This window comes from Podarcis gaigeae, assembly GCF_964106915.1.
Source record: "Podarcis gaigeae genome assembly, chromosome: 1".
NCBI classification, from domain to species: Eukaryota; Metazoa; Chordata; class Lepidosauria; order Squamata; family Lacertidae; genus Podarcis; species Podarcis gaigeae.
The window spans coordinates 72,879,417-72,905,810 of NC_139678.1; the positions used below are offsets into that span (position 1 = coordinate 72,879,417).

At 43.4% G+C, this 26,394-nt stretch overlaps 2 protein-coding genes and 1 long non-coding RNA gene across 8 annotated transcripts in view; 1 reads left to right on the forward strand and 2 right to left on the reverse strand.

Annotated features, from left to right (window-relative positions):
• Positions 1-2,873, reverse strand: part of SERGEF (secretion regulating guanine nucleotide exchange factor) — a 122,501-nt gene extending 119,628 nt beyond the window's left edge. For 4 of the 5 annotated variants that reach the window (XM_083714665.1, XM_083714667.1, XM_083714666.1 and 1 more), the window contains exon 1: positions 2,769-2,873. In XM_083714665.1, the coding sequence (XP_083570791.1) occupies positions 2,769-2,813 (45 nt within the window). In that variant the 5' untranslated portion in view covers positions 2,814-2,873. Of the gene's footprint in view, positions 1-2,423; positions 2,682-2,768 lie in introns of those variants that run through there. The other variant, XM_083714668.1, reaches the window with a different exon arrangement.
• LOC310834215 lies at positions 817-24,568 on the forward strand. The gene is made up of 3 exons (XR_014559118.1): positions 817-1,984; positions 15,664-15,732; positions 24,451-24,568. It is a non-coding gene; the product is annotated as an uncharacterized lncRNA (long non-coding RNA).
• Positions 4,015-21,695, reverse strand: TPH1 (tryptophan hydroxylase 1). Of its 2 annotated transcripts, none has more exons than XM_083713830.1 (11): positions 21,447-21,695; positions 13,965-14,102; positions 12,913-13,096; positions 11,159-11,259; positions 10,745-10,812; positions 10,149-10,345; positions 9,691-9,826; positions 7,800-7,926; positions 7,206-7,301; positions 6,644-6,777; positions 4,015-5,957 (listed from the first exon to the last, which is right to left on the reverse strand). In XM_083713830.1, the coding sequence occupies exons 1-11, from the start codon at positions 21,534-21,536 to the stop codon at positions 5,783-5,785; spliced, it is 1,446 nt and encodes a 481-aa protein (XP_083569956.1). In that variant the 5' UTR covers positions 21,537-21,695; the 3' UTR covers positions 4,015-5,782. The 2 variants fall into 2 exon arrangements, with proteins under 2 accessions (XP_083569956.1, XP_083569955.1); XM_083713829.1 differs by having other exon boundaries at positions 21,411-21,695.
• Positions 24,569-26,394: the final 1,826 nt, after the last annotated feature.

The following is a 26,394-nucleotide window of genomic DNA, read 5'->3' on the forward strand; positions in this document are numbered from 1 at the left end:
AATTGAAATTATACATGGAAGGAGACTTGCCTGAAGCAATTCTAACTGTTGCACTATCCTGCAAAGCTCATACCAAGAACTGACTTAGTTGGTCTTTAAGGTGCTACTGGAAGGAATTTTTTTTGTTTATCCTGCAAAGGGTTTCACATAACCAGTCCAAGTGTAGCATCAGAAAGATATATTTTTTTACAGCAGTCCTGTACACTTCTGTCCTTTGCAGCTGAGGATTTTACAGTCTCCTGGACTCAGGAAGTCAATGGTGCAAATCAGTCTAGACCTTATTGTAACATAAGTCTCATTAGAACCACTAGCCCTTGGGCTTTCTCCCCAGGGAGAGAGCTGTATCTTTTAAGATTCTTGCCAATGGCACTTTTGAATGGCTAAGTATATGTGCATCTCATATTCAACTACCCCCCCCCCCAAGTTGGAAGCATAAAACTGGCAGGCATCTGTTCGATCCGGCTGTTACTTGGAAGCAAGTCACATCAATTTCATTGAAGGGTACTTCTGAAAAATAATTTCAGGATCCAATACACATATATTTTACAACATCCATCCATTACTTTTACAATGAAATGTGTTATCCAGCAAGACAAACCTTGGCCACCTTAGGGCATTTCCATATGTCATCCTAAGAAGTATTTCTGAAGTCATATAAATGCTGCTAATGAGATATAATTTGGAAGTGAGGGAAACATATGCACATCCCAGCCATCTCAGGTTTTGCATATGTCTTCAGGGCCAACTTTTTTTAAAAAAGCTGATTTAAGCCTGTCTGCAAAGTTTCATATCTGATACAGAAAAACTGTATCTTAACAGCTTGCTTTGACATGTGGTTATAATCCTGGCTTTTTTTGCTCATTGAGAAATATTTATGCTCTCTGAAACAGACTAGCTGCTCAAAGAGTAGAATAGAAGGCATTATATCCTGTAATATTTAGCCTTATTGGACAGCTGTGGCATGTGTGCAAACATGAAGTTAAAGCTAAGGAGGCAATGCTCAAAACTCTTTACCATTTCAATTCAGTTTGCTCAGCTCCACCAGAATTATACCTAGGCATGTCACATGCATTACTTATAGTACAGTAATGGCATGGGGGAAAGACTTTAGGGCAGACACCCACTCAGCAGAATGAGGAGGACCCTGAAACACAAGGCTGGCTAGCCACATTTTTAAGTGAGGTAATGCACATTGCCATCTGTTTATATTTCATCTGTCTGACAAGATCAAGGTGGCACATGGTCTTCCCCTTCACCATTTTATTTTAACAGCAACCCTATAGATTAGGCTGTGAAATGGTGGCTAGATTCATGGCTAAGATTCATGGAGATTCAAAACTAACTCTCCCAGATCTTATTGGAATACTCGCCTAACAACTACACCAAGTGGGTAGGGACAGACAGCCGTGCTTAATTATTAAATTGGAGAATTTATCCATAAATCCACCTCCGATGACTTAGAAGCTCCGTTCTCCACAACGCATGGATATTAGCTAGGGTTAGGGGACTCACATTCCCAGAGATGCTGCTGTTTATACCTCGAATTTCTAAGGGCAAATAAAAATGGCCTCTACTGTGGCAGATGGACAGACACCAAGGCCTAGCAAAACATTTTAATCACTTCCCACAAGCCATGGGCAAAAGAACCAGGATCGGAGGGCCATGAAAATCAGAAGACACTTCCATCCCTGGGCAACAGGGAGCAGCATTGGCTTAAACACCTTAGTCATCTGAAGGGTCCTCCTCTCAGCAGGTGTGTTCTTCTTGGTGCTTGAGGGGTGTCTAAAGTGGATTTAAAGCATAAAAAAAGAGTTCCTAGTTCACGCTTGTGAGCAGTGGGCTCTGCTGTCTTCCCTGCAAGCAGAAGCTTATGACTTTTGAAACAGGATGACTCAACAAGAGGCTTAGCTGTTCCAAGCGAGAGAATCTGGGATGCCTTATGTGCAGGACCAGTTAGGTTTGACGAAGCCCTAAGCTACTGAAGGTAATGGGGCCCTTTATATGTCCAGCTGTCCTTTGTCAACAAGGACAAAGTATCTGGTAATTTATGAACCTAATAGGTATCTAAAACCAGTGATATTTTAGGGAGCAGACTAGCAGGCGGGGCTCATTACTTACACCATAGGAGCCTACACAACTCAAAACACTGTTGCAGTAGGTAGGTTTTATTTTATTTGTTTTTTATCTTATATTTTGGAAATGTGCATCCAGGTTTTTTTCCTTTAATCTTTTTGGGGGGCCCCAAGAGTGGGGCCCTAAGCTAATAGCTTGTTCAGCTTATACGTAAATGCGGCACTGCATGTGCGCCTAAAACGGCAGAGCTGAAGCCATGGAGCTTCGCCTGTTGGTTTGCTGCCTGTCACGCGACCCAGTCACAGAGCCTGCTCCTGTTTTAGTTTTATTAAAGTGGGAGGGGGGAACACCAAAGAGCAAATCCGACTAGCGCCTTGCATATTTCGACGGGTCCTTTCAGAGACGAGGGTTTGCCAATAACATCCGTCAGGGCGGTGGAAGGGGAGAGGGAGGCTGGTGCGATGTGGGGGGGGAAACCATGTCAACAGCTCGATTCGAGCTCAAAGCAGCGCCGCCGGAGCCCGTGAAACTTATTTGCAGAGGACCAGCGCATTATCATCCCACCCGACCAGCAGTAAAGTGCAAGGAGCGGCCTCGCTCCGTTCTTCCTCCCTCCCCGCCCGCCGCACGCCAGCCACATATACCCGTAGGGCGGCCGCTTCCGCCCTTTTCCTGGCGCCGCCACAGGAACTTACCCAAGCGAACAGCGCCTGGGTCGGCTCCTCGCGCACGGCGTCCATAACGTCGCAAAAGGGGAGGAGCCACTCCCGGAAGCAGCCATGGATCTCGCCTCAGGCCGCCCGCACTGACGTCAGAAGTGGGCGTGATCGGCGTTTCCCCGCACCTCCGCAGTCGGGCTCTGATTGGTGGGAGCGGAAATACCGCTCGCCTTTTTGGTTTGCCCTGCTCTCTCTGCAGCTGCTCAGTGGCTAGCACTGGGGAAGAGTTGTTGGGTTTGGAGTGTTGGGTCTTGCCTGTTATCTACACCCAGCCTTCCTTGTTCTTACTTGGGGGGGGGGGGGTCACAGAATGATAGAATTGGGAGGGTCCTTCAAGGATCATCTAGCCCGACCCCTAAAGGAAGGAATCACAACTAAAGAATCCCTGGCAGATGACCATCCGACCTCTGTTGAAAAAGCTCGCAGGGAAGGAGAGTCCACCACCTTCAGAGGAAGTCCCTTCCACTAGAGAAGCACTGCTGTCCTGAAATTTGCGTAAAACATGTGCATACAAAAACATATTGTGGGAAATTACAGTCAAATCTATCTAGTAAACTTGGGACTGGTTAAAGCATGAAGGGGTAATTTCTGAATCCAGCAAGCATTAAAATCTAATCAAGGATTCAAATTTCCAAAATAACCATACTTGACTTTGTGGTGAGATGATGGGTCATTAAGGGAACAAAGGAAGTGGGTCTGTGCCAGACAGCAAATGAGTGGGCCCCCTCCCTCAAATCACTGATAGTTAAAAAGTCAAAGGCCAGAGTTGAGAGTTGTGTGGTGTGAGCAGGAAGAAAAGCTGCAAGCTGGGATTAAAAAGTCAAAGGCCAGAGTTGAGAGTTGTGTGGTGTGAGCAGGAAGAAAAGCTGCAAGCTGGGAAGTGAGAGAGTCAAAAGTGATGTTTGATTTCTGTTTGAATCCAAGGATGCGGCTATGGGGGAACCAATGCCCTCTTGAGGTGTTAATGCTGTGAACCCCTCCATCGTAGGCTCATGTTGTATATATGTGTAAATAAACCATATCTCATAAAGACTACACATTTTTGCTGTACCTCATTCTGAAGGAAACACAAACCCTGGGTGAGCTCCTGGCACCCCTGCAATCTCACACTGCTCAGAGATTTGGGTTGTGTTATAACAACATTATCCCAGTCAAAATTTTATTGCCACCCAGCTTCAAGATTTTTCCAGGCCCCAACTAACAAATAACACAAAGCAGTGTGTTGCTTGAAGTTCACTTTTTAATTTGAAAATAGAAAAAAAAATGGGAAATATCATTTAGCTAAGCACTCTGGCTATTTAACAGTTCTAGCACCACAGTAAATTCACTGAAATTACTGACATAGATGACGAAGTTTACACATCCTAAAAATTGAATATAAATATTTAAGTATCCTGAAAATACCGGTATATCTACTTAGATTTTAAGTGAATTCTTGGATCCATCAAGGTCAATTGCAAAACTACAACTGGCTTCAAATATTTTTTTAAAATCCAAGTCTTAGAGTTTAAGGTGCAAATACTCATTTAACATTACGTTTTCTCTTGCATTACAAACATAACACAGATCCAAAAATGTCTAATAAAAAAGCACAGACATAGCATAATCCAGTTCATTTCAAGAAATGCTACTCTTTGTAGAAGCCCAGAAAATCTAATCTGTTACATCCAGTTGTTTCAACTGCAATGATTTTTTTAAGTTTCAGATTCCTAAAAACCAATTCTAAGTTAAGACAAAAGTAAGGTTTATCTAAATATGAAGGCATATCCAGTTCAGAAGTAATTCCAATGAGCCTCGGTCTCCTGACATCTTGAGAACAAATTGGAACAATGAGCAGATTCTTCTGTAGCAAGCCATTGTCCCTCCCATCGTTCTGCAACTACACCACCCTCTACCCCTTCACATAGTACAAAAACACGGGGTTTTTGAGGTGTAGGTTAGAGCGGCCTATAGGATGCATAAGGCCTAAAATTCTCTTCAAAGCTGGTTTCTCCTAATTTGTGCTCATTTTGCTATTCATTTTGCTATAAATTCATCACTGTGTAGTCTCTAGAGCAGGGGTAACTAGCCTGGTGCCCCTCAAATGTTGCTGGATTGCAGCTTCCCTCATCCTTGGCCATTGGCTATGCTGGATGACGCTCATCGGAGCCAAATGTGAATATAATGGGATGAAATGACACTGATACAGCTTCCTGCAGGAGATCCCTGTTCTCCAAGTAAAAGTGTATCCAGATGCAAATATATTGGGAAACCTAATATGAGAAAGGGCACGTGCAGAGCAACTCAAGAAATAAACCCCCCTGTATTCATTTGCATTGATTCCTACACAAGTGTGCATTGAATTATAGTCTTCATCCTTCAACTGAAATAACTATTGAATCCTTCTTGAAACATGATGGCACATGCTGTACCTGGTTGGAGGCAGGGATGGGGAAGCTGTGGACCTCCAGGTGTTGATGGACTCTAGCCCCCATCAGCCCCAGCAGAATAGCCAATGGTCAGGGATGATGGGAGCTGGAGTCATCCCTGGACTGGGTGGCAATAGGTCCTCATTAGATCTTGGTGTCTAGTTCTATCCATTCTTCAGTAGCAGCTAGAATTAGCCCTCATTGGACTACATGGAACCACTTGCCTATTTCATTGTAACTATTCCTATGTCCACAAGTAAGTTGCATCTGCTCTCCTTCCAACTTGCTGAGTGTGTGGGTGAGCCATAAAAGAGAAAGGGGGAAATAGTATGCAAATATTGGTATGAATGTTTCTGGGGGTCATAGTTCAAAAACAAAGTATTTCCCCGTGATTCAGCTTTGGTTTTAGGAAAATGGCATCCTACTTTATTTATTAATTTAATCATTAATTCATTTATTGAGTATACCATCCTTCATCCAAAGATCACAGGGCGGTAGAGCACACAAAGAGTATTTCCATATCTAAAATGGGACACAATCCATAGGTGCCAAGTGTGGAATGGTTGATGATCGCTGGAGAGGCTAGATTCCCAGCTGCTTGCCCATCTTGGTCAGGGCATCAGTGACAATGTCCAGTTCATGGCGTAGCTCATTCACCACAATAGCAATGCTCCTTGTGTCTTTCAGGATCTGAATGCTTTGTGTATATGGGTTGTAATTCACTCCAAAGGGGCGCCTGATTGTCTTTGCAAACTCTCTGTTCAGATGGAAGAAAAGGGGGAGTAAATTTCCAATGAAAGCCCACTTACACCTTCTCAATGTAGCTGGCAGCCAAGGACCATTCCCTGTATGTGTGTGCTACAATATCTCAAGTACCGCTATAACTGGTTCATAAAAACCAAAAAGAGAATTGCATTAACTCATCAGAAATGATACTCCAAGGAAAAACTGCTGTCAGATGTGATGCTGAGAATGGTCAGATCCAGGGACAACAGCTCAGGAAAGAGGAGGGAAACAAATGAACTAGGATAAGATAATGGAGCTGCCTGGTGTTAAACCTGTTTCACACAAGCCTTGAAGTGACACAACTGTTTTTAAGTTCTTGACATACCTCATCTTATAATTCTTATAACAGCATGGCAGCATGGAAATGTATTATTTTACTCCCATGTTGGGGACAGGGAGGCAGAGTGGGGTTTGAGAGATAGTGGCTTGTTTAAGACCACTTAGCAAGTCTCCACAGAGGTAAAACTTGATCAGGGCACTTTCAGATTCATGGCTGAGCCTTGGGTCTCTTAGCCACCACACAGAACTGTTTAGCCAAGCTCTCGACCGCAAAGGGGTAGTGGTGGAGAATAATAACTAAGGTGTGTGTGCCCTCCCCCACAAAGGTGGATAAAGAAAGACACCTTTCAATCTCCCAGGTGTTCTTAGCAAAATTACCTCATCTTTTCTTTTGCATCTTCAAAGCTTTCAGAAATAAAGTAAACTTCTTGGAACGTTGTAATCATGCATTCTTGCTTGCAGGTGACACTGGGGTCAAAGGGCTTAACTCTGGCATTTCCAGACAGTGCATGCTGGTGGTCAGACGGAACAAAACGACAAAGATTGGGTTTTGCATATATTTGGGACCTCAAAGGTGTCAAGTGTATGGATGTCATGAATTTATGTTCTCAGGAAAACGTTACAGAATTGGCAGATATACATGAAAGCAGTGTGTCCTTCACAGACCCTGGTCCTAAGCTGTATACTACTCTCTAGGGCCTAGACCAAAACCTATCACCTTACAGTGTGTCTGCAAGCTGACTGGAAACCCGTGAAGTGTGTTATGTTTGTTTCTTAAGACTGGCAAGTTATGTTCTGACCAGTCAGTTCAAGTCAATAATTTGACCATCTTGGCAGACAGGTTAATGTGAAAAGCATTCCCTGAATGTAGAAGGACAATTCTGAACAATTTGCTCTGAAGACCCATTGACTGTAGTTGGAAGAGACTTTTAAGGCTTACCTTCAGTTCACTGATAGAAGAGAGTAATCCGGCTCCATAGGCTCTTAGCCGGCCTTCTTGCTTACATAAGCCAAACTCTACTGTGAAGAAGTAGCACTGAGGAAAAAGGAAGGCAACACAGTGAGCCTTTGACAGAGATGCAACTTGATAAAACAAAAGCAACAAGTGTTTTCATGCTCCCTTTCCTAGATGAAGAGTAGGCATGAATGTTATTTCTCCTTCAATGTGGAATCCCTTATACCCCTGACTTGCACCATCATCCATTAATTGCAATTTAAAACAACCCAGACTTCGGATTCAGAAAACCCCTGAACCCTCAGTTCATCCCTAAGAAATGATGGCACTCAGGAGCCAAGGCCCTTTGTATAGCCAGGAAATGGAATATAATTTCAACACTGTTCAGTATGAAGACAGCTTCTCTACTTTGGCCATGAGAAAAAAAGTGGTGCATTAGAGGCCCTCCTCTGGCTAACTTCACTGAGTGAGGTGGCAACTACATAAAGAGCCTGTTCCATGGTGGCACACACAAGATGGAATCACTGAGGTAGGAAATGAGGAACATGTTGCACAGAGCGGCCCGTATCCTTTACTTACAGTTGCCAGCTTTTGAACAGCTTCATCAGATGCCCCAAGGGAAGCCAAGCCAATTTCCTGAGAGAATTGGGCAAAACTAGGTTCAGCGAGAAGAGGTACGTGGCCCAAAAGCTCATGGCAGGTATCACTGGAAAACAGGAAAAGCAAGCTAATGTTGATCCAGGTAGTTTGTCCCTTACAGTTGATGTGTAAAAGCAAGCTCATCTAATGTTAGGTAATAACCGCCGAAAATATATAACAATTTTGGAGGAAAACCTCCAAGTATCCCATAGCACAACAGATTGATCAGCACGCTTGGTGGGGCATAAGCGCACATGAGCTATATGCCAGGTACACAAAGTGGTTTAGAAACTTGGTAAAGGTAAAGGGACCCCTGACCATTAGGTCCAGTCGTGGCCGACTCTGGGGTTATGGCGCTCATCTCGCTTTATTGGCCGAGGGAGCCAGCGTACAGCTTCCGGGTCATGTGACCAGCATGACTAAGCCGCTTCTGGCGAACCAGAGCAGTGCACGGAAACGCTTTTTACCTTCCTGCTGGAGTGGTACCTATTTATCTACTTGAACTTTGACGTGCTTTCAAACTGCTAGGTTTGCAGAAGCAGGGACCGAGCAACAGGAGCTCACCCCGTCGCAGGGATTCGAACCGCTGACCATCTGATCGGCAAGTCCTAGGCTCTGTGGTTTAACCCACAGCACCACCCACGTCCCTATAGAAACTTGGTAGGCATGTGCAATTACAAGAGCACAGAGAGTGGGGGAGCATGGGGCCAACACACATGCATACCCAGCCTGACAATCTCTTCTCTGCGGTGGAAATGATGATACATGAACATAGCCAATTTGGTGCAGTGATTAAGAGTGTCAGTCTAGGATCTGGGAGATCAGGGTTCAGTTCAGTTTATAACCCACTCAGTTATGAAACTCGACTGATCTTCAGCCAGTCACAATCTGCCAGGCCTTACCTACTACACAAGATTGTTGTGAGGACAAAATGGGGAAGGGGAAAACTTCATACCCCCAGCTTGAGCTCCTGAGAGGAAAGAGGTGGTTGCCTATGTAATCATTACTTATTTACTGAAGTGGCATGGGTACTCTATGTTAGAAGCCTGCATGCCCAGTTTGAACTACTACTTCTTGACAAAAAATGAGGAGAAAGATGTCATGAAATGGGCCTTCCCAAGAAGCGCCTACATTATTGCAAATTGTGTAATGTATGTGAAATGGAGTTGTGGGGATGGCAATAGGTGCAGAAGGTAGGATTATTAGGCTGGTCAAACTCATGGAGTAGCAAAAATGTGCATGATAATGAAGATGAGAGTGTTAAGATAGGCTTAGTAAGCCCAAAATATAGATGAGTTAATTGGTCTGTAGGCACTCAGTCTTATTTAATTCAATATGCTGCATGGTGATGAAATGGCTAAGATCCTAGGTTCTTAGATTAAGGATCTCAGAGAAAAGAAATCTTAAACTTATTTTGATTCTTCAGTTGTACTAAAATAAGTGGAAGTAATTCACATTGTGAGAGCTAGGCTTGTGTTAAATATGTTTGACAGCCCTCAGTTACAAGTTCTCTGCTCTCAACACCGTTTCCTGCCCCCCACCTCCAACTTACAAGAGCTAACATAAACCAGATTTGATCTACATGTTTGAAAAGGAGAGCATTACTCTGCATTGATTTGTAAAATGGTCATAAAGTCTAGCTTTAGACTGCAATTCTATGCCCAGTTACTTAGGAGTGGGCCCCACTGAGCTCAGTGGGACTTACTTCTGAGTAGACAGGAGAAGGATTTCATTGATTGACACCAAGCTTTCAAAATGGGTACACTTTCCTGGAATAAGTATAAATGTACATGTTATTTGGAATAAGAGTTAAAAAAAAATAGCTGCTTACGGTTCTGGTGTGTAAAGCGGGTCAGAACTGTGTCGAACATACTGAGTGCAGTGGAACACTCTGAAGGCTAAACCTGCCAAGAAATCTCTGGGCGAGAGGTATCCGGCAACTGGGCGGATAGTAAATCCAGTGCGCTCTGCAAAAACCAAGATGGTGGCAAATTTAGAAGATAAACATCCAGCCAAGTCCCCTCACCAAACACCCATGTTGCAGAAGTTCAAACACATGGAGATCTCTAGCATCTTGTTCTTCATCAAAGCCATATTGCAGAGGGAGCCAAGAAAAATAAATTTGACTGTAACTCCCATGACCCCCGATCACTGGTGGTGCAGGCTGGGGCTGATGGGAGTTGTAGTCCAACAACATTTGTAGGGCACCACGTTGGCTATGTCTGTCCTATTAAAATGGTAGCATTGCCTCAGCAAAAACATCTGGTCAGATAGACGCCTGCACATTACCTTTTAGAAAACGTGACACATCTTCCAGCTGGGGTATGTTGTCTTCTCTGTACCCACAGTACTTGGCTAGCAAAGGCAGGTTTTTAAGATATTCTCTGCAAGCATGGGTTGGGTAGAGCTTATGCAGCTCTCGGAATACTGTGCCCCAAGTCCTGATCTCCTCCTCGGTGAATTCAACTTTTGGAATTGGGTCGCCACTACGACGAGAAAGCAGAATCAAGGGTTGACTTTCAGAAACGTTTGTCAGAAATGAAACATTTGTTTTCAAATAACACTTCAGAGTCCTAGTGTTACCTTCAGTTCTGTGCATCATTGCTTGGGAATTTGGATTAGCCAATAATAACAACATAAACTGGTTTTGCCTGGTCTTGTAGGGTCAATGTAATGATTTTGGAGGAAAGCTTTATTTTGCTGTGCTGAACTCTAGCTTGGATTGGCAAAGCAAAACTGGCATACTCTGTGATCCATAATATATTCTCAACCTCCACATTTGTCAATCAGATTACCAATACGCAAGTCTCCAAAGCTTTGTCCCTGGCCCTGAAAGGTTTCTGCCCCATCTTTAGCAAGAGCATTTAACAAAGATTGACACATACTGTTTGTAGTTCATAGCCAGGTCTGCAAAATACTTCCGTCTCTTACGATAAACATTGTCTTTGAAACCCTAAAAGTGAAACACAAAAATTAAGCCCCAGTCAGTCTTTGTGATTAACATGTTTCTACTCCTAACCCCCCTCCAAAAAAAATTGAGGGGAATTTTTTCTTCAATCTGCATGCTTCTTGACCATTGCTGTTTTTGGATAGGATTGAATCACATACTGTCAAATTCAGGTTGTACAATTATAGCTCAGGATTATCATGTTTGATATGTTAGTATGTTCAATGTGCATCAAACTCTGATATTGGAATACAAGTCTAAAGTATCAGATATCCAGATATTCAAAGTAAGTGTTTTGAGGAGCTCTTTAAAGGCAACAGAAATGTTGTGAGAGAAATATGAATCTACTCACTGGATGGTCTGCATCCAGATCAGAACCATACATTAGAACACGATTTGCACATTTATCCAAATCCGAGATCTTCTTAGGGAACCAGGGGATATTTTCCATATCTATGGAATGAATAAAACCCATATAGCTATTAATAAAATTCTACGGAATGAATAAAACCCACATAGCTATTAATAAAATTAAGCTTGCTACAAAAAGGAAACTGTGCTTATGGCGAGCTATGACAGCTAGAAAATGAAATCTAGTTTCTGAGGAATTAATGTCAAGAGGAGAAGAGAACATCTTCCTATCTGACCTTCACACAACATTGGGCACTTCCTCCTGTGGTAGATATGGCAAAAGGAACAATGATACTAAAAACAGGGGAAGAAAGTAAGTTTAGCTCTTACTGCTTGCATCAGGGATTCAGCTTAGCTGTTGCTCTCATACCTTCAATCCTCTGCTGCCAAATAAGGCAAAAAAGGGGAGACTCAGGTGTTGCTTACAGGAAAAGGCTTTAAATCTCAAGACTGTGGAAACTGCCCCTCCAGGTGCTGTTGGACTCCAATTCCCATCAGTCCCAGCCGGGATGGCCAATCCTCAGGGAGTTGTAGTTCAAAAACGAAAAGGTTTTAAAGGAGAAGAAACCAAAGTCACAAGTTCCGAATGTAAACCCAAATAACCAGAAACCCCACATACTGGGGGAGACCCAGGAAAAAGAGGCAGATATCCTTGGTTTGCTCACTACATAATTTTGCAGGCCCTCTATTGAGAAATGGATATTGTTCTACTGCATTTTGGCCATTTGTACTGCTGCAAGCGCCGGAGACCAAAAAAAGTGAAATAGTATTCAGAATTGCATAGGTCACAGAACAGACCTACAGCTCCTGTGGCCCAGCTCCCTTTTCCTAAGGCAGGGTCCTCTGTTCCTGAAAACCCCATTCATCAAATCATATCTGACTTCTATGGAACATCTTGAATCCCCATTCGTATGATGGCTCAAGCAAGTAAGGGAATGCACAGGCTACAGGACGCAGGTAGAAAACATTTGAAACCAATAGAAAATTTGTGATAGGGTAAACTTAATTTCTAAATATAGAGCAGGATTAGCTAATGCGCAAGGACTTCCACTTCTGCAATAAGGCTTTCCGTCTCTCTTCCCCTTGCGCCTTCAACACTGGCTCAGGAGGGAATTTCGGGAGAACCCCCATAACATAACAGCATGTGGGGGGATTATTCCCTCTGGAAAGCCAAAATAATTGCCCTGATGGAATGAGTGCCTTAGCATGCCATCAAATTCCTCCTATGGTGATCAAATGGACCCTAGTTGTGAATCAAGCCCCATCCACTTAGGTTGAAACTCCCAACCACATGGGAAGCCCAATCTTATGCCGAATTAGAGGTATCTGTGACAAATTGGGCATGTCTAATTTTTCATGGGATCACAGCCTTGTGAGATGGATTCAGTGGAATTTATATTTAAAATTATGCTGCTCCCTTCCTAAGCACAGCTTCACTTTGCCCAGCATTCCCATATCCAACCAATGTATGTATCTTTCTTTTTAAACATCTCATAGTAGAAGGAAATCCGTTTTAAACGATTGTAAACCATTCTTTGAAAGTGCATTAGATGAAAAGAAAAGAAAAAGAAGAAGCCTCTCTAAAGAAAAAAACAAGACATTGTTTTTAAAATTTAGCACCACAAACACTGGCACGTGATCACACCTTTCAAAGGGCGTGCACTTCTAATAAATCATTCTTATTTTCTTCCTTACCATCTTCCTGTACAAGGAAATTGTCTGTCTGGTTCACAGATACCACATTGGCATGGGATTTCAAGAGATGGAAGATCTCCTCAAGCTGTTCCCTGTTACTGTCACAATCTACAAAGATCTCAAACTCTGAATTTCGTCTCCTGGATTTTCGAGATTCTATGTGCACCAGGTTCACATGTTTCTCCTGATGGATAAGAAAGACATTTTTTTCGTTGGTCAATAGCCCCCGAGGACCAATCGCCCCTTCCTCTGATATAGTTCATCAAACATACTAAATAACACAAAATAATCTACACTTTGAATACACTCCCTGCCATAGTGAATAACCTTATGATAATACTTCTCATTTTCAGCATGATAATTCACATATAAAGGCAAAGAGTAAAGTAAGAGAATGTATGCATTAGCCCAGGCATCCCCAACCTGTGACCCTCCAGATGTTTTCGCCTACATCTCCCATGATCCCTAGATAACAGGACCAGTGGTCAGGGATGATGGGAATTGTAGTCCAAAACACCAGAGAAGTGGTTGATTGACTTCAACATTAAATTACTAGTCATATACTAATAAGCAGTGCACTATTTAGTAAGAAGATGCCACAAAAGTGGCCGTTCTAATGCCTTCTTTACACATCATGTGTAATAGTGAGTTACAGGGACACCTGGAATAACAGTTAAAGCATCTCTCCCAGGGAGGAGGGAACCTACAACTTGCCCCCTTGGGACATGACCCTTGAAATGTGGAACCAGCACTTTCACATAATGTGCAAATCTGCCTTGAGTAAGTTACAAATTTTCAGAGGTGTCTGAAACGCAAAACAAACAAATAAATTATTCTCCAATACCCTTAAGGTTCAGTCCTTCAGATCAGATTCTGGGATTTCATCTCATCCTCAATTTGGAGCGCACAGTTGTATGGTCGTACTATTTTAGGTTTAGCATTTGTTTGTTTATAAAATCTAAAATCAGCAGCAAAACTCATCATGCCGTTACAGAGGTTGTTGCTATCTTTACTCTGTACCAGCTGTACACAACAGGGACTGGACAGCTTACCTGAAAGAGCTTTAGGGCTTTCACAAGCCCTCCAACTTCATTTTTTAAAGAAAAAATGACGGCAGCTCTCCCCCTTTCAGATGCATTGTCTTCATTCTCTTTGTTGTCATCATTCATCGTGTAGTTGGACTTGTGGATCTAAAAATGATGCAGATGGCAAGCAGAGTTAAGAGTTAAGTCAAAGTTTCAAAACAAACCTATTTTTTTAAGGTTCAAAGTTGTCTGCCTCAGGCTGCAGAATGGGGTGCCATGAAAGGGCAGCAAATTCTTTATTTAATGTACTGATATTGTATTTTAACTGCCAGGGAGGAGAAAAGGCGCTTGTGTGATTTTCTGCCTCAGGTGCTAAAAAATTACATGGCTGGCCTTAGCTAGTCCTTTAACATGGTGGGATGAGAGGACACCATTTGCTGTCGCACCCCAGGAATCAAAATGAGATGGGCTGGCCTTCTTAGCAGGTGATAAAGGCTTATATCCATGCTGAGAAGAGCTTCATCTGTTGATTTCTACAAAGCAAGCTACTTTCAAAGGCAGGCTGTGCTGTTTTTTCCCGGCCCACTCATTCAGCAACCCTAGCTATCGCTTTGTTTCAACTATACTAACAACAAGTCTGCATAGCAGCCTCCGGCCGCTGTGGTTTCAGTGATGTAGTGAAGAGCTGGAAGCACAGGAAGTGACCATTAAAATGGAAAACACCCTTCTCCCAAACTGCAGACATCCTCCCACCCCTGTCCAGAGTGGAAAGCCAGCCCTACAGACTGTGCAGACCACAAATACTCATAGAGACAAGTAGAAGACCAGCATGTCCTAAATCACCTCCCTCCCCCCCCCATGCCCTGAAGGAAAGACTTGTGTTTCATGAGCACATCTAATAGTTGAAATAAACACAAGGTTTATGTACCTTGAACCAGATGGGGGACCTGCAGCCCTCCAGGTGTTGCTGGACTCCAACTCCCATCAGTCCCAGCCAGTTTGGCCAATAATCAGTGGTGATGGGGGTTGTAGTCCCATGACATCTGGAGAACCACAAGTTCCCCACCTCAAAGCAATTCCATACCTGGGAAGGGATTATATGAAGAGAGAGAGAAGAGGTGGCAAGCTGAATATCTTAACCTGCATTAAATATCCAGTATACCTGTGTCTCCACCCCCATCGTTCAGCCCGGACACTGACGTCCAGCTCCAAGGGCCTTCTGGCAGTTCTCTTACTGCGAGAATTGAGGTTACAGGGAACCAGACAGAGGGCCTTCTTGGTAGTGGCACCCGCCCTGTGGAACGCCCTCCCAGCAGATGTCAGGGAAATAAACCACTATCTGACTTTTAGAAGACATCTGAAGGCAGCCCTGTTTAGGGAAGTTTTTAATCTTTGATGTTTTATCATGTTTTTAATATTCTGTTGGGAGCCACCCAGGGTGGCTGGGGAAGCCCAGCCAGATGGGCAGGATATAAATTATTATTATTATTATTATTATTATTATTATTATTATTATAAATATCACTAAGGGCAAGTTCCCACAGTGCACTTCCTTCTCACTTTAGCACACCTGACCTTCCAAGCTACATTACAATGCTATGTGTATTCCATCACCTCCCTTGAGAAATGTCACGTCTAAGTTCTTGCCTAGAAATGGGCATCTTTAAATACTGGTTTTAAAAAAATAACAATAAAATGAAAGACGATTTATTATTTATTGTTTCAGAAATGAGCTTGGAAACATCTGAAGGCCCCAAAGGCAGAGAAGCAGCCCACAGCGGACCCCCAGCATTCAGTAGGCAAAATTTAAATGCTGTATTCAGCTCTGTGTCTTTGTCATCCTTCCTCCCAGTCACCAGTCTTAGAGCATTTCTTCTGTCCACACTTATCCTCCCTCCCTCCCTCCCGTCATTGTAATCTCTTTCTATGACAAGCTAACTTTTAGCAGCATTAGAAATTAAACTAAGAAATAAAAGCTATCCAAGTTTGCTTGAGGCATACAGTTGTTTCAGCAAGCAGAAACTGGATTCTCTTTGCGCAGAAATGTGGGTGTTTTGAATGTGGAGTTGCTGAAAGACATCTATGGGGTGGGATGAACCACTGTGTTAAACTTCCCACTGACATCCTGTGGGCGACTGTGAGAACAGGATGCAGGACTAAATTGGTCTGATCCAAACAAGGATCTTCTTATGCACCCTACTTAAGCGGTACTGAGTGACAATGACATTCTCTAAGAATCTACTGCAAGCCACATCCACTTTTGGTGGCACAACTTTACACCAAGCCTAATACTCTTGAAGAAGAACTAAACAGGTCCCTTTGTTCCTGCTGCACCTACACCACTAATTCATTAGATTTTCAAACTGCCCTTCCACAGATAAGATGTCACAAGGAAGAGTCTCATGGCAGCTTTATTGTGGTAGGAATCCATAAAAGCTTATGCTCCAAGCAAAAATTAGATCTAAGCCTCACATGGATGAAAACATTCTTAAGTCTCCTATTAAACTTTTTTCAGGTGGCAGAGAATCTGCTTATAAGTGTTCTCTTCCTGAACAAGAGCTGAATGTGACTCTTTTTCAGGACATCTGATGCTCCTATATATATATATATATATATGCAGGTTTTGGTGTCCTCGGGTGTCTTCCCGTGTAAAAGTTGGGGTGTCTAGGCGACGTTTCGACGAGGTCTCACTCGTCATCTTCAGGCTGGTGCTTTCGGCTTCTTGTTACTGGAACAGAGCGGGATCTCAATGTTTGAGTTCCTATAAATACTGTAGAGGGGGTGTGGTGTCTAGCCTCCAATGTTCTGGGCAGAGAGGAAGTTCCCAGGCTAGTGTGCCTTTTCTTCTTTTGTTCCTTAATTACTTGAGAGATACCTTGAGTGATTTCTTGAGTGATATCCTGAGTACCACTTAGGTGGGTCATTAGGTGTGGATTAGTTGCTAAAGTCTTTGTGTCTTGACCTCTTGAACTTTGTGAAGAGTTTTCCTGAGAAGATGGCTGTATTGCACTTAGTTGTGCTTTGGCTTGGCTTCGTGTATAGGGGCGAGCTGTGGTTTTGTGGCTTGTGTCAGCCAGATCTGTGTAGGGATTGCAGGGGGGTGCAGCATCCGGAGGTGCCACCATGGATTGGCTACTGGATGGTGTCAGTAATTCATCTGTGGAGAGGGTCTGGGTTTGGGTCTGGTGTGGTTGATTGGTGTTGGCGTTCTGTGTGCCTCTGGATCTGGTGTCAGTTTTTGTGGGGAGGGCTAATTTCCAGATGTCTGGCAAGCGGGATGTGTCGTCACGCTTGTTCATGTTGTGAGGGTGTTTCTCTATCTCGATGGCTTCCATGATTATTCTCTTGTGGTGATGTTCCGTGTTAAAGAGCAATTTGGAATCTGCAAAATTAATTTCGTGTCCTGTTTCTTTCATGTGTTGGAAAAGAGAGGAAGTTTTTTCTTCTTTTTTGACGGCATTCTTGTGTTCTGCGATACGTGCATTTATTCGTCTGTTTGTTTGTCCAATGTACGTGGCTGGGCAGACTTTGCAGGGTATTTCATAGATCCCTTGGTTTTCCAACTGGATTTTATCCTTGGGGTTTCTGAGGATATGAAATACCCTGCAAAGTCTGCCCAGCCAAGTAATTAAGTAATTAAGGAACAAAAGAAGAAAAGGCACACTAGCCTGGGAACTTCCTCTCTGCCCAGAACATTGGAGGCTAGACACCACACCCCCTCTACAGTATTTATAGGAACTCAAACATTGAGATCCCGCTCTGTTCCAGTAACAAGAAGCCGAAAGCACCAGCCTGAAGATGACGAGTGAGACCTCGTCGAAACGTCGCCTAGACACCCCAACTTTTACACGGGAAGACACCCGAGGACACCAAAACCTGCATTCCTGTACCCGTGAAAATCTACGAAAGCAAATATATATATATATATATATATATGCAGGTTTTGGTGTCCTCGGGTGTCTTCCCGTGTAAAAGTTGGGGTGTCTAGGCGACGTTTCGACGTCGCCTAGACACCCCAACTTTTACACGGGAAGACACCCGAGGACACCAAAACCTGCATTCCTGTACCCGTGAAAATCTACGAAAGCATATATATATATATATATATATATTATTTGATTTTTCAGATTAAAATTTTACAGTCCCATATCCAACATGCAGCATAGAAATGGCATTCCAGAGAATCTCCTGAACTTCCCTCCTCCTCTTTGTGGGTCCTATTGTTAATCATTTCCTCCTGCATCTTTTATAATAATTCAATAATCCATTGTGTCCAAAATTCACCATTAAACTACGTGTGATTCCGATCCTACTAATGATTTTAACTTTTTACAATGGCTTTTACGCCCTCTTTGTCTGATGCTTAGCTAGCTCTGAGTAGATCCAGAAAATTGTGGCTTTATGCTCAGGAAGGAAGGAAATAGACAATATGGATTAGTTTTTATAATTTTGAAACAACCCTGCTTGCATCATGTTTAGTACAACCTACATGGATCTAAAATCAGTAGGAAACCTCCCCTTAGGGTTCAATTTATTGTTTATTTATTTGTTGCATTTAAATCCCACCTTTTTCTCTAAAGAGAAAACATGGTTTTCCCCCTCCTCATTTAATCCCCACAACAACCCTGTGAGGTAGGTTAGGCTAAAAGCAGTTCCTAGCCCAAGGTCACCCTGTGAGCTTCATAACCAAGTGGAGATTGAACCCTGCTCTTGGGTTTGCCTATCTTGACAGCCAGCCAGCATAGGGTTGATTGGTTCCAACAAAGCTATCTACAGAAAACTCTCATTACAAGAACAGGCTTAGTTTGCTTATGTAGACTTGCCTCTTCCTTAATCTGCTCCAGATCTCAAGAACAGGATCTTCAAACTGCTGACATCAATGGCAGGTTCAGAAGAGGTAAATCTCCTCTTACCTTCTAAGCTAGTTTCCCCGGCGCTGTCTCTTGCAAGACCCCCAGGGCACTGCAGCAGCCTCAGTTTGCCATGTACTGCTCGACCACTAGCTGTTGGTGGCTATAAATACGGCTCTTATAGCTTGCAAAGCTCTCTGTTACATGGGTGGTTTTTAAACGCCTGCTTTGAATGATTGGCGTGATGGGGTACAAATATATTAAATTCAGTAGCAGCAACTGGAGGCCTGTGGGCCAAATCTGGTTCCTATAAATCAGCTGTCTGGCACCAGCAAATGTAGGGTAGGGAAAGTGGCATTTGTAGTAAAATAACTTGCTGGCAGGCACCTCTAGAGGGGCTGAGGGGCTGTTCTTCCACCATTCACTCCTGCTCCAACTAGCCCTCTGGGGAAGCTAGTTGCTGACCAATATAATATATATTTATTTGACCTGGTATCTTGAATACCTTAGATGGGGTAGCAGGATTGGGTAAAACTGTGACAATATAGCAAAGCTGGCTAGATAGCAAAACATAGTCAGGGGGAATTATCAGGAAAGTGAGATCATCCTTATGAAGACAGACTTAAACCATTGGGAAGGTTAACTCAGATGACTTAGATGATGGGCTTATATTATAATATGATTAGCGAAGTCGGGAGATTAGAAAGGGAGAGGTTATTCACACCTGCATGCAAAACAAACAAACTATCAAGTCATCATTGGTAGGCAGTGGATTAAAGATGGTAAGCCAAATGAAGGACTCCGTCACAAAACACACGGCTCATGTACAGAACATCTTGTCACTAGAAGCCACAATGGCCACCAGCATCAATCACTTTTTAAAAGTTTCATTGTTAATGCTGAGGACTGGTCTATCAGTGGCTGCAAGCGATGTGAGGCCCCCAAAAGTACAGCCTACAGAAATAGCATCTTCATCGTCATATGCTGAAGGGTAACATCAGGTGATGAGCATAGCACACATGCCTTGCTCATGCATCTCCCTATTTTTTGTAGACAGGATGCAGAAGTTCAAAGGCACTTGTATGTCATTTAGCACTTACTAAAGACAGGGGCTAGCCGAAAGGAGTCTAGGAGAGGGAAATGAGCATTGGCAAAGAGGAAGATAAATAAGATGCAAGTAAGACATTGGATGGAATCTGAGTGCAACATCACGCTCAGTCTGCAGGTCCCTTTTTAACACTCTCTGATGAAAGGGTGTCCATCTGCACTACCCTGCAAATATTCAGGGTATTTCTCATACTGAGATATTCCTCAGTACGTCATGACCTCTTGTACACCAGATGGGCAAGGGGACAAGGTGGACACCCCAAAGTACACACAGGCAGGGAATCTCTTATTCCCTGGAAGTTCACATCTGCAAGGATCAATCTATATAGTTGACTTTACAGAGAGCTATTCAGAATAAGAATGGGTGCCCACCTTTTCTCAGTTACATGGCTACAGTGCCTTCCTGAGATGTTGGTGCCCTTAATTAGATTAATGCCCCAAATTTATCCAGATTATATTATCAATTGTGGTAGGACAATTGGGCAGTGAGTTTTCAAATTGCAGAGATGAGATGGAAACTTGCCCAGCTTAATCCTCATCTAGTCTTTTGAAGGACTGTGTGCTTTTTAGCCATTGTGATAGTTGCCAGTCCCAGCGAGAGAGGAAGAAGAGTTTGGATTTGATATTCCACTTTATCACTACCCTAAGGAGTCTCAAAGCCGCTCACATTCTCCTTTCCCTTCCTCCCTCACAACAAACACTCTGTGAGGTGAGTGGGGCTGAGAGACTTCAAGAAGTGTGATTGGCCCAAGGTCACCCAGCAGCTGCATGTGGAGGAGCGGAGATGCGAACCCGGTTCCCCAGATTGCGAGTCTACCGCTCTTAACCACTACACCACACTGACTCTCACTTGCTCTTCATTCTCCACAAAGTCTCCCTGTTTGCAGCTAGCTTAGATCCGATAGCGGACCTGTCTGAGGGTGTTTAAACAAGTGATGCTGTAAAATGCACCTTTCAGTGTGGAATTGCATCACTTGTTACTGGGACTGCCAGTGGGGGAGAGCAGGGCAAACAGAACCGCACAGCTGGCCGAATTTGCTGCAGAATATGCACTAAGCAATAGCATATACCTATCATTTTGTATAAGTTGGAGCGAATTTGAATATATTGTGTAAGGTTTCCTGTGGACCCACCAGAGGATTCTTCCACTTCTGAAAAGGAGGTGTCATTTCTTGTGGTTTTAAGTCCCAAAGTACTTGATGTATTTTTACTATCTTTATAATATAAAGCCACACACGAACGATGTTCTCCCAGCAGCTCAAAAACTTTTTGCGGTACAATATCCTAAAATATCATCGTTCATATATTTTAAAATGCAGTTGTGATCTGACTACTAGACGATTCTTTTTCAAACAGACACAAACTCATCAAAAGCAAAAAAAAAAAAAAAAAAAAAAACCAATGTCACCGTGGCTCTCTCTGCATGACCAACCACGGGAGATCTCCTGGATCAGGAAGGAATCTAAAAGAAGTGGAATGAAAGTCAAGAAGCGCCTCTCCTGCTGCGCACACCTACCTCGTTGAGGATGGCCAAAGAGGAGAGGTTGCCTACCACGTTGTTGAGCTGGTTCTCGCCGAAGCTGGTGTTCATGGAGTCGAAGGATCGCCCCCTCCTGGGAACCTCCATTCTGCTGGTGTACATGCTGTGACGCCGCTGGCAGAGCAGGCTGCAGTCGGTGGCTCTGTGGCTGCTCTGGTCTGCGCGCCTCCTGGGGCTTGGCTATTTATGGACAGGAGGAGGGTGGGTGGGGGGGGGTCCCAGGAAGAGACACGCCTAATCTCTAGCAAAGAGGGGGGTGCGGGAAGAGAAGAGCCCCTCCCCACGCTTCACGTGGATGCAGCGCTGCAGGGCCGCAGGCGTCGGGAGGTAATGGTTTTGTATGCTCCGGAGCTCTGGGGCGCACACTCAAATTCGACACACTGCACAGCAGTATTCAGGCAGTGCCGGCACCAGGCTATTTTGACCCTAGGCGGGGCTAATTACTTGCACCCCCTCAAAAAAGAAAATAAAAGCAAACTTCACTGCTGAAAAACAGGTGTCTTGTAGGGGAAAAAAGACAAGCTCAAAAGTTGAAACTGCTAAATTTATCATTATTAATTGCAAGAATAAGTAGTACAACCACCTTTGATTATCTGTCTCAAATGCAAAAGTTTGTTCGGAATGATTTGGCACCAAAAATTGATGTCGTTTTGATTTCATCAAGCACATCAAAATCTCATTTTGTGTACCTTTTCCTTTACAAATTTTGTCACCAGTTCCCTTGGGTCAAGTGCCCCTGCTTGGGCATGTTCAACTGATATAGCAGCTGCCAAGCCAGCTAGTCATTGTTGAGTGTAGTCAAGTTTTTATAAGTTTGAGCTTTGAGACACCATGTTCACCACTTGCCACTGATGCTTGAAGTGTGAGAAGGATCCTTAAAGCAGCAGAAATGTTAGGGATATTATCCAGGAGCTTTTGTTGTAGTATGAAGGGAAGAGCTCCTTGTGGTGGCATAGACTTTGGAAGTCTCCAAGCTGTTGCTGTTAAGTTCACAACACAAATGACATTTTGGCTTGAATGTTTGAACATGCTTCTGTGTCTTAGCATAGGAAAAATACACCCAATGAAATGGAACACAACTGGCCCTTGAGCAAAATCTATATCCTCTCCCCCAGCATGATTCAGAGGTACAAAAGCTCTTTGGAAATACTGACGTTATCTGGAGTGGAATGTACCAATACGTGTGTGCTGTTCTGTATGCATGAGCAATTTTTTGAGGTTTGAAACCTCGGTCCACATTTACAGCCTCCCCACTTGTAAATGTGGATGGAGACCTGCCCCTTCCCCAAACCCTGCTTTAAAGGGGAGCTCATTTCTGCCACTTAAACTCAAAAGGTAGCCATTATTTCACTCATATTAACAGCAATCCTATGAAGGAAGGCATTTATCCTATTATTTTTGTCAAGTAGGGGGGGGAATAGGCTTGGGGATAAGCATGAAGGGCGCTTGCACAAAATGTTGCAGCATAAAGTGCACCAGTCATCCCATTCCATCCATGTTCTCCCCAACTCACAAATGCCTCAGCCTTGGTTGAGCTGCTTTGGTTTGTTTTCTCCATGTTCGTTTTACAGGATTTTGGGTGGGATGGATACACTTGTCTCGGGTCTCAGCTACATTCAGTTCTTTAACTTCCCCATTACTATCCATGACCAGCTCTCTCTTCCATGCCCATGACATTTCAAAACAGCATCTGAGTGTGAACCAGGAAGTGACTTATCCAGAAAATGAGATGCTTCTTTCTGCACTAGATACATATTTCTCTGTCCTCCCGTTCCAGCCCCTCTGATCTATTTCTCCCTCTGCCTCCTCTCAACACTCCATTTTTTAAAACATTAAGCAGTTAGTTAATGCTTTTAAATAAATAAAACAAATGGAAGATGACAGTGACTTCTATGGATTGCACTTTAAAAAAAAAACCCACCTCCACAGTTCTTGCCAGAGCACCAGAGCAAAGAATCTGCCATGGTGGACCCAGTAGTTTGTGCTGGATCTCTTATTTTTACCTAGAAGCAGATGGGATCTGTGATTAGATGGTAGATTAGGAGAAACCGCATGCAGAAATCATGCAAATGCGATTGGCCCCATTTATACAGCAGCCATTTTTTTGATGGACATCCACAATTCTTCATCAGACCAGTGTGCGCACAGACCCCAAAAGGTCCTGTGACAGAAAAGCACTGCCTGGAAGTGAAAACTTGGGGTAACAAAATGGTGCTTAGCTTGGTTATGAAACACTGCTGTACTTAATACTATTACGATCCTCTTCGTAGGCTAGGGCATTGTAGCTATTCCATCAGTGGTGCTGAAAAGACAACATGACTTCAGCTCTTTCTAATCTAAAGGTATATTATGAACATGGAGGAGCTGTTCTCCTTTTGGTTCTGAACGTGATTCTCAGCTCTTGCTAGTTGCTACCAATATAATCAGTGCTGCTGTTCAAACTTTAGTTTATATATTATGAGGTCACTGTGTTGATAACATGGGGTAATAAATTTGTGGAAAATGATATTATCACTAGATGTATCATGTGTATGCAAGTCATTACCATGGATTCCTGTTCTCACATACTTTGCTTGCTTTTCTTTACATATTAATTTTGCTTGCCTTCCCTATAAACACGCTCTTGTCAGCATCAAGGAAACAGAGTTCGGCCAAATCTCATGTTTGCTCTTTGATATGAAAACGAAGTGCAAACTCATTACACATTACGACAAATAATAGTAATGCAAAGGGCCCCATCCTACTGCACAGAGCCCTCCAATTTCTTTGCAGCTGTTTTCACTCTGTGATGGCTTGGCTAGTTGGAGGAGTGCAGGGGTAGCCAAGCTGGTGCCCTCTCGGTGTTGTTGTACTATGACTTTCATCAGCTTCAGCTATCATGGCTGGTGATCAGGGATGATGGGAGCTGTAATCCAACAGCATCTGGAGAGTATCACATTGACTACAGCTGGTACAGGGTGTGGGATATTTTATATTTATTTAATTGCATTTATATCCCACCTTTCTTCTATCGCAGAATCCAAGGTGGTGGACACTAGGCTCCCAAGGGGTCGCCCATCCAGACACTGACGAGACCTGGACCTGCTTATCTTGTGCCTTCAAACCTCTCCACCTTGCCTCATTCATCCAATGCCTTGCAATGGACACCTTTGAAGGTATTTGGCATTAGAAATCCCAAATTAAGCCCAGGCTAACTTCATGCAACTATAAACATGATTTTGAATAAGATCAAAAGCTATGAGTATATATATTTTATAATCAATGCAGGACAAACACATTCTTCTGAAGTAAAGAGATCTGTGTCCCTGGCATGCTTACCTACCGGTAATTCACAGGTCCATTTGAAGAATGATCAGGCGTTAAAAAATACAGCAAGGCAATTCTAATTCACATCAGTTTCTACATGGGCAGAAAAAGAGCTGCTGGTGTTTACTCTGTCAGCTAGAAGGATGGAGTTTGACTCTATGAATGCTTCTTCCATTTGACCAACAGTTGTGTTGGAAACATAAAGCCTACCCTTTGTGCTTCTACCAGGAGTGTGTGTTTTTCTTCCAAGACAGTGGCATTTGTTCAAGACACCCTCTGTTTCACTAAATTACTGAAAAATCATATATCAGACAAACACAAAACACTTTCCCAGACATTACCTAAGCTCTGAATCACTTACCTCAAATCTTTTATGAATGGTTATTCACTGTGAGGACATCTAGTGACTCAGTTTGATATCCAGAGGTTTATCTCATTCAGTGGCAGTGCTAAGATTTATTTATTTTTCTAAACAAAAGACTGCAGTATTTCAGTCTTGCAAAGTTCAAAGCTGCTAGTCGAAAGATTTTGGCCAGGATATAAAGAACCACACAACCTATGGCCACACCCACACCCACACCAGATATTTAAAGCACATGGCTTTCTTCAAAGAATCCTGGGAACCATAGTAGCTCTGTGAGGGGTGAACTACAGTTCCCAGGGTTCTTTGCATAAGCCATGTGCTTTAAATGTATGGTGTGGATATGTGACCAAGGTGCTATACAGCTTTACCCATAAGTACATCCCACTGTCTTCCACGTGGCATACTTGCAGGGACGTGGGTGGCACTGTGGTTTAAACCACTGAGCCTCTTGGGCTTGCCGATCAGAAGGCCAGCAGTTCAAATTCACACAACGGGGTGAGCTCCCGTTGCTCTTTCCCAGCTTCTGCCAACCTAGCAGTTCAAAAGCATACCGGTGCAAGCAGATAAATAGGTACCACTGCAGCAGGAAGGTAAACAGTGTTTCCGTTGCACCAGAAGCAATTTAATCATGCTGGCCACATGACCCGGAAAGCTGTCTGTGGACAAACACCAGCTCTCTCAGCCTGAAGCAAGCTGAGTGCCACACCCCATAGTCACCTTTGACTGGACTTAACCATCCAGGGGTCCTTTACCTTTATCTTTTTTTACTTGCAAGTAAGTGCATCAGAATTGAAGTATGTAAATATTAGCCACTTAAAATGCAACAAGATTGTTGTTGCCCCGGTGCATTTCAAGTCCCATTTTTACATTGCTGTACACACCAGACCTGGAGATGGCTTCACCTGATGTTCCTTGCCTGAGTTTTTCCCCATGCCTGCAGCCCCTCCAGCTTCTATTCAATGAGACCATTATCTGTGCAATGTGCAAGGGATGTCTCAAATGTGCACACCTCAGCTTAAACTCCCTCCAATCTAGCAGTTGGAAAGCACGTCAAAGTGCAAGTAGATAAACAGGTAAAGGTAAACAGCGGAAAGGTAAACAGCGTTTCCGTGCGCTGCTCTGGTTCGCCAGAAGCGGCTTAGTCATGCTGGCCACATGACCCGGAAGCTGTACGCCGGCTCCCTCAGCCCGTAAAGTGAGATGAGTGCCACAACACCAGAGTCATCCACGACTGGACCCAGTGGTCAGGGGTCTCTTTACCTTTACAGCTTAAATGGATGGAAGCAGGTT

What these genes read in the sequence shown, in the direction of transcription:
- TPH1 (XM_083713829.1), bottom strand. Translation starts at nt 21,536, where the DNA reads ATGTACACCAGCAGAATGGAGGTTCCCAGGAGGGGGCGATCCTTCGAC. An exon ending in TTTCCTTGTACAGGAAGATG is followed by an intron (nt 11,260 to 12,912) that starts GTAAGGAAGAAA and finishes TTCATTCCATAG; the next exon opens with ATATGGAAAATATCCCCTGG. An exon ending in CTTCTATCAGTGAACTGAAG is followed by an intron (nt 6,778 to 7,205) that starts GTAAGCCTTAAA and finishes TCTGACCACCAG; the next exon opens with CATGCACTGTCTGGAAATGC.